Source organism: Sceloporus undulatus, chromosome 5, assembly GCF_019175285.1.
Source record: "Sceloporus undulatus isolate JIND9_A2432 ecotype Alabama chromosome 5, SceUnd_v1.1, whole genome shotgun sequence".
NCBI lineage: Eukaryota > Metazoa > Chordata > Lepidosauria > Squamata > Phrynosomatidae > Sceloporus > Sceloporus undulatus.
The window spans coordinates 104,511,094-104,526,223 of NC_056526.1; the positions used below are offsets into that span (position 1 = coordinate 104,511,094).

The 15,130-nt window shown below is 39.1% G+C and overlaps 1 protein-coding gene across 2 annotated transcripts in view; it reads right to left on the reverse strand.

Moving 5' to 3' along the window:
• Positions 1–15,130, reverse strand: part of FBLN1 (fibulin 1) — a 65,778-nt gene that overhangs the window by 12,929 nt on the left and 37,719 nt on the right. For both annotated transcript variants that reach the window (XM_042466676.1, XM_042466677.1), the window contains exons 7-10: positions 6,721–6,858; positions 5,334–5,471; positions 4,618–4,761; positions 2,252–2,380 (exon numbers count right to left, since the gene is read on the reverse strand). In XM_042466676.1, coding sequence (XP_042322610.1) covers positions 2,252–2,380; positions 4,618–4,761; positions 5,334–5,471; positions 6,721–6,858 — 549 coding nt within the window. The remainder of the gene's footprint in view (positions 1–2,251; positions 2,381–4,617; positions 4,762–5,333; positions 5,472–6,720; positions 6,859–15,130) is intronic.

Here is a 15,130-nt window from a genome sequence, read left to right on the forward strand (position 1 = left end):
AGTGTCTATAGAGCCATTGTACTGTCTATTCTCCTTTATGGGTCTGAAACATGGGTCACCTATCGCCAACACCTACAACTCCTTGAATGCACTGTTTACGCACAATTCTAAATATACACTGGACTGACTATATGACAAATGTCCTTGAGCAAGCAGGGATCACCAGCATTGAGGCCATGCTATTTATGGAGGACGCAGCTGCGCTGGGCAGGACACATCTCTAGGATGAAGGACCATCGCCTCCCAAAAACAGTATTCTATGGTGAACTCGCCACGGGTCAGCATAAGAGAGGCGCTCCAAAGAAGAGATACAAGGACTCCCTGAAACAACATCTCAGTCTTGGCCTAACTGATCACCAACAATGGCCCGCCCTGGCCTCACACCGGGAGGCATGGAGACACACTATACACAATGTTGCAGCCTTTTTTGAAAGTTCACACCGAACGAGTCTCAAAGAGAAATAACAACGCAGAAAGAACCCAGAAACATCACCCAAGGAGATTTTCTGCTGTGCTTTCTGCAACTGGACTTGTTTATCTCGGATTGGCCTTTTTAGTCATCAACGCGCTTGTAGAAAGCGCGGGATGAATCCTTCCTGAATCTTCGTTTGCAAAGTAAAGCCAGAGAGAGAGAGAGAGAGAGAGAGAGAGAGAGAGAGAGAGAGAGAGAGAGAGAGAGAGAAAATAATGTAATAGCTGCTGAAAAAATATGCTACGACTTACCATTATTGCAGGACACCTGAATCACACCATGTCATGATAGAAAGGCATTCTGTCCTGTGCCAGCTTCAACACCCCATGCCACCATGGCAGGGGAGGACATCAGTAGTATGGAAAGAACATAGTCTTTCCACATGGAAAGATCATCATGTATAGAGCTTGGCAAAGATATCTTTTGGGCTAAAACTTCCAGAATACTTTCAGCCAGCATGAATAGTGGCTGGATGAGGCTAGAAGTTATCTCCTCCCAAAGAAAAACACCTTTGCTAGCCTCTGACCATATGTTGCTAAACCAGCATGCTTTTTTAATGGTTACCACTGGTAACAGAAGAGAAACCTGTACTGTATTAAAACAATTTAGAAAATGCAGCAGTTTCTGTGTTTGTTTATGCTGCTATCTTGTCCACAAGGGATGAAATGGTATTGACAGAGAGAAATTAGAAACTTTACCTTCCATTTCCTGTTTGTTGCTTCCTCTGTCAGCTATGCCTATACCAAAGTATTATGGGTAGATGGCATTATCTGGTTCAGCCAGGATTGTTCTATTGAAAAGTAATCAACTCATGCTGAACTCTCTCCTTCTTGCTTTTCTGGCCTATTATCTCTGTTCTCTCATGAAGGAGGATATGTTCTAACATATTGACCTGCTATCTTACAGTATAGAGATAGCTGCCCTGAACCCCATTTTGGGAGAAAGGCAGGATGTGGAGTACTCAAAAAGGGATAAATGTCAATCAATGGCTGGAACTGTCAAGAGTAAATTATTGTTAAAGTCTTCTTAATTTTCTAAGAAAAGTAAGAAGGAACTCTTTATCCAGCTATTCCACCCACAAACCCTTTAAAAACTTGCCCAACAAAGATCTCTTTACAGGAAAGTACTTCTGGCTTCTCTTTTCCCCAACTGACACTGAAAATTCTCTCAAGATCACTTTTGGTTCAGTGCCTGTTATCATTCCACCTTGGTGATAATACACAGACTGGCCTTCAATCTCATTCAACTAAAGACAACTCTGGCAGTTTCACAAGTATATCAAAAATAGATTTTAAATTTTGCCCAAGAGATCTTAACCAAAATCTTGAGACTGTTAACCACTGTGCACCACTCACATAAAAAAGCCAAAAGGCATATGCAGGGACAGGGGGAGACATATTTCATACCTACTGTACAACTAAAATCAGCAAAAATTAGTATCTTTAGAAAATTTCTTTTTCCATTAATATCTACAAGAAATGAAATGGCAATGCCTAAATCAAAAGTCTTGAGAAAGTAGCAGGTGGGCATTGCTAATAGTTTTAAAGCATCGAACAATAATTTACTCAAACTGTATGACAATACAAGATATATAATAAATTAAATGGTTGGTTATTTAAATAAACAAGTCATGCACGACAGCTATACATATACATTTATAGCTAAATACAAGGAAAAAATGCCACTGAATTATAGGATTTCTGTTTTTCCCAAAAAGTTTGGAAAACTGGACTGAAGTAACAGGCCAAGACTTTCTCAACAACAATTCATGCCACCTACCAGCACACGTTCTAGTGATTCCATCAAAATAGTAGCCAGCTTGGCACTCACAACGATAACTTCCTGGGGTATTGGTACAAATGTGACCTTCTCCACAAGGCTGACTGGGTGCCAAACACTCGTCTACATCTTGTAGAAGAGAAAGGTTAGAAAAATAATTTAAGGTGGAAGTATAACATAAGAACATAAGAAGAAGGAAAAAAACTTTGGCAGATAAACCATCAAAAGTAGCCTTAGTTAGGAATACTCATCACTAGAGTGTTGGTTTCATTGTCATCAGACTGGAGAGCTTTCTTTAACAGGTTTTAAGAGGTACAGACCCAGCCATGCTAAATCACAACTGGATTCCAGTTGCACTAACTGAAGAGTTAAGTAAATTACAAGAAAATGCAGTGGCTTTTTCATCTCCTTTCCATCTAGGTCCTATATGCTACATCACAGAGAGGACTGTGCAAAAACCATCAAACAATCTATGTTATTGGATAGTCTCTGAATTAGTCTCCAGGGCACAGCTTCTAGATGCTCCCCAGTATTGGGATAAATGGTTCTGGTACTACAAAATCCCTCACCTTGAGGTTTCCCACTAGGAGGAGCCAAAGGTTTATTGTTGTTACTGCCTTAATGTTGACTTCAACCTTTGGCAATCTCTATCAATGAGAGACCTTCAAGTCACTCTATCAACAACAGTCCTGCTCAGGCCTTGCAGATTCATGGCCATGGCTTTTCTGAATGAATCTATCTATCTGCTATTTTCCTGTTGAGCTCCAAGCTCAAGAGAGTTTACCAAGCGTTATCATCTATTCTAGTGAGTCCTTTCTTCTCATGATACGGCTAAAATAAAACAACCTCATTTTAGTCAACTTGGCTTTGGGGGAGAGTTGAGGCTAATTCGCTTTAGGATCTATCCATTTTTAGCACTCTATAGTATTCACAGAACTCTTCTCCAACACCACATCACAAGTGAGTTGATTTTCTTCCTATCAGCTTTTTCACTGCCCAACTTTCACAACCATGCATAGAAATGAGAAATATTATGGCATCATTACTTTGTTATTCAGCGATACATTCTTACACTTCAGGATCTTGTCTAGTTCTTTCATAGTTGCCATATATGCTTTACTGTACATATATTTTTGGTTAAACATATTAAGTTAAACATATCGAGTGATAGGATACAGCCTTTCCTGACTGCTTTGTGAGTTGGAAACCTTTCCATTTCTCCATATTCTGTCCTAATGTCTTGAGTACAAGTTACACATCAGGACAATCAAATGTTGTGACACACCCATTTCTTTAAAAATCCATAATTTTTCATGACCTATACAATCTATACAATTTTGATATAATCTATAAAGCACAGGTTGATTTTCTTTTGAAATTTCACAGTGTGTGTTTACTATACAATCCTTAGTATACTTTCTTTCCTGTACCCAGCTTAAATACCTGGCACTCCTCACTCCATGTATGGTAAGATTCTTTGTTGTAGAATTTTGAGCAGCACATGGGCGGGTTACAGACCGCCATTTAGTACGTAATGAATACGTACTAGGGTTAGGAAGGGGAGGTGCTTCCGCACCCCCTAACCCTAGTACGTATTCTGTACGTACAATATGGCGGTGGCCGTTCCACACGGCCGCTGCCATATTTACATATCGGACGCTGTGCGTCCGCATGTGTTACAGCGTCTATGACGTCGCGAGTCCGCCCCTGGCGCCTCGCAACGTCATAGAGGCGCCGCTTAAAGAAGCTCCATTTTGGAGCTTCTTTTTTGCTCTGTAACGGAGCCGCGCGGTTTGGCTGCAGTGGCTCCCTTACGGAGCAAACAGCAGCAGTGGCAGATCGCCGCAAAGTGGCGGTTTATAACCCGCCATAGTTTCCATGGGAAATTAATGTAATGGTCCCATGGGTACTGCAGTCCCTGGTGTCCTCTTTCTTGGGGACTGGAATGTATACTGAGTGTTTCCAGTCTGTGGGTCACTGTTTTGTTTTCCAAATCTTTGATAGTTTTTAGTTAGATTCTGTCTCTATAGCTTGAAGTAGTTCTGTTTGCATGTCGTCTGTTCCTGCTGACTTATTTCTCTCAGGTGCTCATACTCAGTTATCAATCTCACTGGGTAACCATGTACAAGTCACTCTCAGTCTAACCTACACTCTACACTCTACAGACATGAAACAGGATTGGGGGTAGGAGAGAACCATACATTATTTATTAATTAAAATATTTATACCTCATATTATATCACGGTATCTCAGAGTGGAATTAAGTTAAACCATGTATGCTATTTTGAGTTGGCTGGAGGAAACATGTGGTATAAATATAATAAACTAATCTGTTGGAACAGTATACTTGACAAAGTGCAACTGACCTACACATCTTGTTCCTTCTTCATTTAGATGGTAGCCTCGTCCACAGTTTGGCACATTCCTGTGGCAAGCATAGGAGCCATCTGTGTTGATACATGTCTGCCCAACAGGACAAGGAGCATTAGCGGTCAGGCACTCATTAATATCTGCAATAACACACATACCAAATTAAAATGGAAACTCAGAAGGTTAAGAGAAGAGAGTTTTCCTTGAAATCTTAACTGAAAATGTTCACTGATTAGACAAAGCTCATGGAGCAGCAACAAATATAAATGAGGGACATTATCAAGTGGCAAAAAAGGGACAGTTAGGGGCTAAACAGACGAGCAATAAATGCTGACATCAGAGTGGGAGCATGGCAACTGCATGCCACATGCCCCGACTCTGCGCCGATGCCAGAGTCACACCATTTCTTTGGTGCAGCATTTAGATGCACTGTGCCAAAGAAACCCTGAAAAGCCACCATGATGATGGCAAGGGCACCTTTTTGCTGGTGCTAAAAGGAACGGCATTTTGCCATTCTTGTTAGTGCCAACAAAGCACCGGATCAAGGCTGTGGCATCTGGTTGCTGTGGCCCTGACCTGGTGAGGAAAGGAGCGGAGGGACATCACTTCAAAGGGGTGGTCTGTTTTGCCCCTTAATTTCTATAAAGTAGTAACTGGAGAACTCACACATCCAATTCAATGAAAATTGGCTTCCAGGTGCAACATGGCTTACCAATACAGTTGCCTAGAGCATCTTGTATAAAACCACTCCTGCATTGTTGCTTGGGTCGGCAACGGAAGGATCCTGGAGTATTCTGACAGATAAAATCGGGGAGGCAGTTATGAGTACCAGTCTCACACTCGTCAATATCTGGTACATCACAAAAGAAAGAATTTGTTAGCAGAAGATTTCACAAAACTGTCTTGTCATGCTTCAGACAAAAGCAACATCTAAGCAGGTCAATTAAATTAGTTTCCAATCTAAGGACAGCACTACTTTGTAGGCCTGAGATGAAATTATATGTGACTACATCTATTTCTGTATTTGGCAGTGGGAATCTGTGATGCAAATGTGATGGAGAATCGGTCTGTAAATTCTTTGCACCACTTTTTCCCCAGAAAATGTTCTCCAAGGCCATTTATCCTCATGTTGGGTTCACTTCTTGTTTCAGAACAATATCTCCATCTGAGGAAAAGTAATTTTAAAAGGCTTCAAAGTACATTTACAGTAGTGAGTCGGCAGGGCGGGATGAGTGAAATGCTCTTTCCTACCTGTTGATTTTCCTTTCAGTTTCTATATTAGCACTGTGAGAGAAGCACAGGGTTGTGAACTGGTTTAATAATAATTCTGCCCTTGCCCCTTAAGAGTCTGCCAATGGTAAGTTCTGAGAGGATGAGCATGCTCATCAAATATTGTCCCTAGCCTTCTTTAGGGAGAAAACATAATAGTGGTAAAATTGTAAGTGAAAAGCAAATGGTTGGAGAATGAATGGTTGATACTTACTGAGAACAATCATTCTCGTGAGACTGAAGGAACAGCCCACAATACTTGGGTTTATCCCTCATGCCAACCTTGACAGGCAAGATTCACAAAATTCCTGTCCAGCTTTGGTGGCTTGGATATATCCCATGTGTGGTGGATTGTGTCTCCAGCCTCACAGAGAATGAGTGGTTGACACTTACTAGAATGGTTATTCTTGTGAGGCTGATGACACAAACCACAACACATGGGCTAATCCATCATGCCAACAGTTCAGGCAGAATCTAAAGTTTCTAAACCATTGTAACTGTTTCCTCCAATCCCTCTCTCCTCAGTTTTCATTTTTTAGTCTACGATTCAACAACATCAGTCTAAACTTCATTGAACCTTCCTTCCTTCCTCTCTCTCTCCCTCTCTTTTCTTTTGTCCATGTGTGGAGGTGGATTGTTTCATCAGCCTCACAAGAATGACCGTTCTCGAAAAGTGTCAACCATTCATTCTTTGTGAGGCTAACATGCTTAACATGATAAGCATGTTAGCGGCATAATGGTGAACTGTGTCTAACACAGTGAAACTTAAGATGGAACTTTGGTACTCTTCAGCAAACATCTATCTTTCCTGGGAAAATGTTGAAGCATACCTTTGCAAATATTATTGTCAGTTAATTCATAGCCAGTTCCACAACTGGTCTCACGTTGACAGCGGAAAGATCCTAGGGTATTGATACAAATTTGTCCAATGCCACAAGTATTGCTTGTAGTAATACACTCATTAATATCTAGGGGAGAGAAATCAAGTAAAAAGAGCTGAAACTGTAAATTTATCATTTAAATTAATATCAATTATTTCTTTTTAAAATATTTTGATGAAAATTTTTTACTTGTACACCGCTATGATCAAAGCAGAATAGCGGTCTATAAATAAAATAAATAAAAAATAAAATAAAGAAAATCATCATTATAATCCAAAAGACAAAAAGCCTAAACAGTTGAAGGAGGAGAACATCATGCATAAATAGATCCTCAAAGCAACAAAAATATAGCTCTCTTATAACAAGTATGGACAACTGGGGAGTGCTAGGGTTGAACATTAACACCCTCTTCCAGGGAATCTTAGAAGGCCACATTCCCCAACTACATCACCTGCCCAACACAAAATATGAACAATAAAAAAGTTCAAATCCATTGCCCTCTGGGGACATCTCCATTTTCACCCTCATAGAATCATAGAGTTGGAAGAGACCACAAGGGCCATCCAGTCCAACCCCCTGCCATGCAGGAACTCTCAATCAAAGCATCCCTGACAGATTACCATCAAACCTCTGTTGAAGGGCCTGGGACACTTTTTTTTATCAAACCTCTGTTGAAGGGCCTGGGACACTTTTTTTAATTGGTAGTGACCCCCATGTTATTTCCTGTTTACTTCCTGTTTTAGAAAAAGGTATATCATGGGCCTTAAGTGGCCCCAGGAGATAAAATATTCTATATACTCATCTATAAGTCTAAAAATTTATGCCCAAAAATTGACCCCAAAATCCCAGGTCGACTTATTTAGGAGTCTGTATGGGAATGAGACAACAGCCCTTTCAGATTCCCCTGTGCAGTTTTTTTTCTGTTCTGAGCCAATCAGATAGAATCCTTGGTGTGACTGATTGCTCTTTGTTTAATAAACCCTCTCCTGCCCATGCGCTTCGCTGTCTCAGAGTGAAGGTTGAGACACTGAAACCTCGTATTTATTGCTGCTTCCCTTTTACCACTCGCATACACACACTGAAGGAGCCTCTAAGTTTTACACTCGACCTATCCATGTGTCATGTCAAAATTCATAATTTTAGTCCCAAGACTGTCTCTGTCCAGTATCCAGGTCTGAAACCAGACTGGAGCTGAAAAGCCTCCACATGCTCTAGTACCTTATCCTCAAATGGATGTCCTCAGGAGTGTGCATCAGGGGAGTTCAGAAGGTGCAGACCCTACCAGAGGGAGATGAATACTCACTGTCTGTTCCAAGATCCTTGGCTGCCCCACTTCACTACCCTGAGTTCCCCTGCCCTCCACCCACTGTAACCACTAAAGTGGTGGATTGCTCATGCTGCTACCTGGTAGCCTGATATGGCTGCTGGCCAGGCCAGGAATGGGAGTTGCTGGTGGCGGCAGCAGTGGTGGCCATGGAGTCCTCCACTTACTGCTGCCATTGCCTCTATTTTCCTCTTAGGCAGGAGCCTCGCCAGACACAGAAGTGGCTGCTGGGTGGCAGCAGCACTTTTCCCAGATGCCTGGCACACCACTGTTTTTTAAATTTGTTATTTATACTTTTTAATGCTTTCATATTGTTTTTAATTTGTATTGTTCTAAATTTCTTGTGAGTCACCTTGAGTCCCTATAGCAGGAGAAAAGCAGGATATAAATAAATACATTTAATAATAATAATTTGCTTTTAGTTCTTAAAAGCTATGAAAGCACATCAGGAAATATCTGTTACCTGAGAGATCACCTCTCTAGGAATCTCAAGGTTCTCCAGTGCAACTCTATAGTCAACATCTGCCAGACATTGACCAGAGAATTGTGCTGGGAGAGCTACAATGCCTAGTGGAGTGTTCTCTCTGGGAATCTCTAGATATTCCCTCGGTGAGGACACAAGAGAGTCTTCTCAGTAGCTGCTCCCACCCTCTGGAACTCCCTTCCACCAGAGGCTAAGTGGGATATAAATCCTTGAATAAATAAAATAAAATAAATCCTCAGGGGACTTCCGGGCAGGGAGGCGTTGAAGGAGGACGCAGGTCCGAGAGCTCCGAGACCTGGTCTCCTACAACAGCGGTTCTTGGAGGAACGGGACTTACTCCAACCCGTCCTTAACTGCCTCTGAGACGAGGGGTTACCTAGTGGTTTGCCGGGGGTTTCCTTGAGGAAGACGTGGATGCCAGGAGACACACCATGAAGGTTTGAATCCGAGGCGGCGCTCCCAAGGGAACCGCAAAACCGAAGCCTCCCGCTGTTGTTGCTCGGGCGCGCCCGAGACCAGAAACGCCCCCGCTTACAGCAAGCTTCAATATTAAAAGTACTTTTAAGAGTTGAGGAAGATAGAGGCACAACCTAGATGAAGAGATTTCCCCTCGCTTCCAGCCGATGATAACCTCCGGAGGGAGAGACGCGACGAAAGGCGGAGACGAAAGGTGGAGAAGGGGAGTAAAACGCGGGCTCTGCAGTAAAGACCGCAGTAAAGCAACAAGACTGTCGCAAAAGAGCATGGAATTTACAAACTAAATTGACTTGAGACGGATGCTAAGACAGTGACATTTAAGGGATACAGAGGACATAAACACCAAAAGGAGGAAGAAATTAAAAGGACTGTGAGTACATCAAGTGGGGAAGAAGGAGAGGAAGGAACGAGGGAGGGGACTTGAGTAGTGGTGTAAGAAAGAACTAAGGAAATAGAACCTATGTTTGGCAATTACAACAATAATAATAATATACAACAAAGAAGAAATTATCCCTCAAAACAAGACGTGGAAAAATTTAAAACAAGTCAAAGTAACGCTGGCTATAGCATTTCAACAACACAAACTGTGCTCTTGAATTGTGTAAAGCCTGTTTGTAGTGCTTCTTGTTAAGCAGAAAATAGGAACTTATAAGAACAAAAAGGACGGAGCCTGAAAGGATCCTCCCCTGTTTTTCTGCACTTGAGGCTGTGGGAAAAAGAAGCTTACCTCCTCTGGATGGAAACCAGAAAATCCAAGCAAAGGAGAGAGAAACTGGAAGAGCAGGAAAAAATGGCAACCAGCAAAAAACCCCAAATTCAAACCCAAATACAATCACAAATACAAAGAAGAGGATCCTCAGAGGGCACAATAAAAATTACAGATCCAATAATGCACTTAATTGAAGAAGTAGGAAAGATCAGGCAAGAGATGAGGGAATTACGCCAGGAGATGAAAGAGGATTTGAGAGGAACGAATCAAGAAATCAGAGGAGAAATCAAAGAAACGAGAGAGGAAATTAGAAAAGATTTTAAAAAAGAGCTGGATAATTTTGGAAAGAAAATGGAGAAGATGACATCTGATATCAAAACCACTCAAAAAGAGGTAGAAAAAATAAAAGAAAGAACAGTAGAATTAGAAAATACCTCAAGGCAAATTTTAAAGAAACAAGAGCAACAACAATTCACTGAATGGAATAATGAAATGCGATACAGAGACAGATGCATCAAAATTCGAGGACTTCCGGAAAAGAGCAATGAAAATCTCGCGGAAAGATTGATACCAGATTTAGCTAAATATATGGGATTACCTGTGGAGACGATGGACCAGGAAATAGATAAATTATTTCGCGTGAACTCGATTCAAGCACGAGAAAAGAAGATGCCGCGCGATATTGTGACTTGTCTAGTAAGAACAAAAATTAGAGACCAGATAATACAAAAGAACTTCGAAGAAAAATTTATAGTAGAGGACCAAGAAATAAAAATTTTTAAAGATTTACCTCCTCAAATTTTAGCGGCGAGACTTAAATATAAAACATTGACCCAAATTCTTAAACACCTGAACATTAACTATAGATGGGAACGCATCGAGGGATTATCATTCTACTACAACCAAAAAAGATACAGAATAGATAATGAGGAGAAAGCGCGGGAGATGGAGAAGAAATTAAGAAGAGAATCTAGAGAGAAAGAGGATAAAAATAAGGAAAAAACAACACAACCAAGAGAATGGAGACCGAGATATAACAAAGAGAAAAAACACGAGGAAAAGGAGGAAAATAACTCAGATATAGAGGAAGAAGAACGAATAGATAATATAAACCCCAAAGAACAATTAAGAGTTGAGACAATATCGCCTTCGAAAAATCACAACCTCTTGTTTGATTTTGAGACCTGACGAGCCTTCCCACTAAACGGACCTAAACGGATCTCAAATTAAAGTAATAATTTCCTTTACTTTCCTTTTTTTTTAAGGATTTCCTTTTTTAATTGCATTATACAGGATAAATAAATAAAGAGAATCGATAAAGGGGAGGAAGGGGTGGAAAAAAAAAAAGTGAAGGAACTCACCGCGTGAGACAATTTAAACGTATTTCATTACTTATTCATATAAGTAGGATGCCTATTAAAATAACATCTTGGAATGTAAAAGGAATCAACTCAAAATACAAGAGAAGTATTATATTTCACCACCTAGAAAAACTGAGAAGTGACGTTACATGTATCCAAGAAATTAAAATTAAGAAAGAGGAAGAGAGATTCTTAAGAAATCCCAAATTGGGCCAGTGTTTCACTTCACTATCAACCAAAAGAAAAAAAGGAGTATCAATTTTTGTTAACAAAAAATATCAAGCGAGGGAGATTTTTAAAGATAACGAAGGCCAATGCATTGCTGTTGAAATTAAATTTAAAAAAGTGACGATATTAGTGATAGGAATATACGCGCCTACAGAAAATCAAGAAAAGTACTTTACAGAGATCAATAAACAAATAAAAAATACTAACTACCATAATATCATACTACTTGGCGACTTTAACGCAGTCCCCGAACCCATAATAGATAGGAAATCAAATATAGGGAAAAAAATAAGACCAAATCAGGGAAAGTTACCACTCACTTTTTTTGAATTGAAACAAGATAACGCCCTAGAAGATGTATGGAGACTCAAGCACAGAGACGAGAAGGGTTTTACCTTTTTCTCCGAAAGTCACAACTCCTTCTCGCGTATTGACTTATTCTATGTATCGAAAAATCTACTACCACTAATCCAAGATATGGATATCCTCCCGAAAAGAGCATCGGATCACAACCCCATAAGCTTAGAGCTAAAAGAAAAAAAAGTGGAATATAACTGGAGACTACAAAATAACTTATTAAAAGATGATAAGACCAAAGATAAGATCAAAGAAACATTGAAATTATACTTTAAGGAAAACAAAACAGAAGGAATAGCGAATAAAACCATCTGGGACGCAGGGAAAGCCGTAATAAGAGGCGAAATTATAAAAATGCAAATAGAACTTAGGAAAAAAGAGAAACAAGAAGAGAAATTATTGACGGAGGATTTAAGAACTACAGAAAAGGAATGGAAAAGAACAGGAGACATAGCACTCAAACACCGAGTAGAAGAGATACAACATCAATTAAAAATAATAACCTTGAAAGAATTAGAAAGAAAATTAAAATTAGCCAAACAAAAACACTTTGAATCAGGAAATAAGACTGGGAAACTTCTGGCAAGTAAACTAAAAGATTATCGTGGAAGGAAAATTACGACGGAACTAAGGTATAAAGGAGAAAAATTGACTGATCAGGAAAATATTCTAAATGCCTTTAAGGAATTTTTTGAAACCCTATATAAAGAAAATTTAAAAACGGTACAGGAAAAAAAAGAAATAGGTAACTACTTAGACAAACAGGAAATCTTAAAATTGGAGGAGGAAGAAAAGATAGAACTGAACCAACCATTTACTAATGGAGAGATTAGAACAGCAATACAGAGACTGAAACCCAATAAAACACCTGGCCCAGATGGCTTTACAGCCGAATATTATAAACAAATGCAAGAGATCTTGATAGATCCTCTGAAAGAGACTTTGAACGAAATTAATACTTACGGGATACCTGACTCTTGGAAACTGGCCTATATATCTGTGATCCCAAAAGAAAATAAAGATAATAAAGATGTCAAGAATTATAGACCGATCTCTCTGCTCAACGTCGATTATAAGATATTCTCTTCCATCATAGCAGAGAGATTGAAAAGGATTCTAGGTAGAATAATACATGAAGACCAGAGCGGCTTCCTTCCTGGAAGGCATCTAAAGGACAACATCAGAACAACGATTGATATTATTGAATACTTTGAACACCACAATGAAAAAAAAATGGCCATGGTGTTTTTGGATGCAGAAAAGGCATTTGACCGTGTAAACTGGCACTTCCTGTTGGAGACCATTAAGAGAATGAATATGGGAGAGAGCTTTTTGAAGTGGATTGAGAACATATACGGAGACCAAAAAGCTCAAATAATTGTTAACGAAGAAAGAACTTCCAATATCAATATTGAAAGGGGAACAAGACAGGGGTGTCCGCTTTCACCCTTACTGTTCATAATGACTTTAGAAGTCCTGAACACCAAAATAAGAAATGACCAGTTAATAAAAGGCATTCAAATTAAAAAAATATCAATTTAAGTTGAGAGCATTCGCAGATGACATTGTTCTTTACCTAGAAGATCCTAAGACATCGATAAAATACATAGAAGAAATCTTGATTGAATATGGAAGAGTCTCAGGCTTTAAAGTAAATCAAGAAAAGACGGTAATACTGACTAAAAATACATCACAGAAAGAAGATAAAGAACTCGTCGCACTAACAGGATATAAAATTCAAAAAGAAGTAAAATATTTAGGAATAAACATAACTAAAAGGAATATAGACCTTTTCCACAATAATTATTCAAGAACCTGGAAGGAAATACAGAAAGATCTAGGGAAATGGACCAGATTACAACTCTCTCTTTTGGGCAAAATAGCTGTCATTAAAATGAACATCCTTCCAAGATTTATGTTTCTTTTTCAAAATCTGCCGGTAATTTCACACTTGCGCTTCTTGGAAGTATGGCAGAGAGAACTCTCCAAGTTTTTATGGTCTGGTAAGAAAGCAAGAATAAGCTGGAAAATATTAACAGATGATCCTAAAAGAGGAGGTTGTAACCTGCCTAATCTAAGATTATATTTCTTTGCGTCCTGTCTACTATGGATAGAGGATTGGGTTAAACTAGAGAACAAAAGATTGTTATGCCTGGAGAGCGTCAAACTGAGATACGGATTCCATGCCTTTTTATGGTATGGAAAACAGAAAGAAAATATTGACTTCTCTCATCATTTCGTGAGGAACGCATTGTTAAATTCATGGCTTAAAATTAGGGATGTTTTTTACAACAAGTTACCATCATGGGTATCACCCCATGAAGCCTTTTGGCAAAGAACACAAATAAGCCATGAAAACAAGTATATAACTTATAAGGCAATATTAGAAGGAAGAAGGGATATCAAACTAAAATCATTGGAACAATTACAAGAGGAAGAAATAATAAAGGATTGGTTTACGTATAGACAAACGACAGAGAGATTCAAAATAGACACAAAAAGCATGGGAATAAGTATGAATTATAATGAATTGGATGAAATTATTTTTGATAAGAAAACAAAACACGTTTCCAAATACTACAAATTGCTAAAAAGTAGAGATCTCGAAAACGAAACGGTAAAACATATTATGATAAAATGGTCGCAGGATCTGGGGAAAGTTATAGAATTGGAAAAATGGGAAAAGGCTTGCTCAATCTCCAATAAATTTACACTGTGCCAGAATTATAGAGAGAACTTCATAAAAATGTTGCACCAATGGTACATATCCCCGCATAAAATTAATTTAGTATATAAAAAACAAGATGCTGCCTGCTGGAAATGTAATAAAAAAGATGCAAATTTCCTACATATGTGGTGGACATGCAAGGAAGCGGAAAAATTCTGGAAAAGAATACATCAAGCAATGTGTGAAATTTTAGACTGTACGCTCCCATTTGACCCTTGCCTCCTCTTATTAAACATGATTCCAGATCTAAATTTCGGAAAAGAGAAGAGTTACAAGCGCATCATATTGTATATGGTAACAACAGCAAGGATTAGCTTCGCTAAATCATGGAAGAAACCTGTGTCACCTAAGTTAGAAGACTGGTTTTCAAATCTCTACGAGGCCATAGAAATGGATATATTAACAGCCCTGATGAGAGGGAAAACAAGGGAAAAGATTGAAGAAGATTGGCTATGTGTAATAAAATACAGAGGAGAAAAAAGAAAATAAAACAAGAATGGAAGATGGAAACAAGGATATTAATTTAGCTTATGTGTCCTCTCTTTCCTCTTTTCCTCCCTTCTCTTACGTTTGAATAATGATCATAATATTAGATTACATGTGATTTAAGAAAGAATTCTAATGGTTAAAGAGATACAATACTTTAGGTTAGAAGCCTGTAAGCATTATAGACAGTCTCATAATAAGCTTC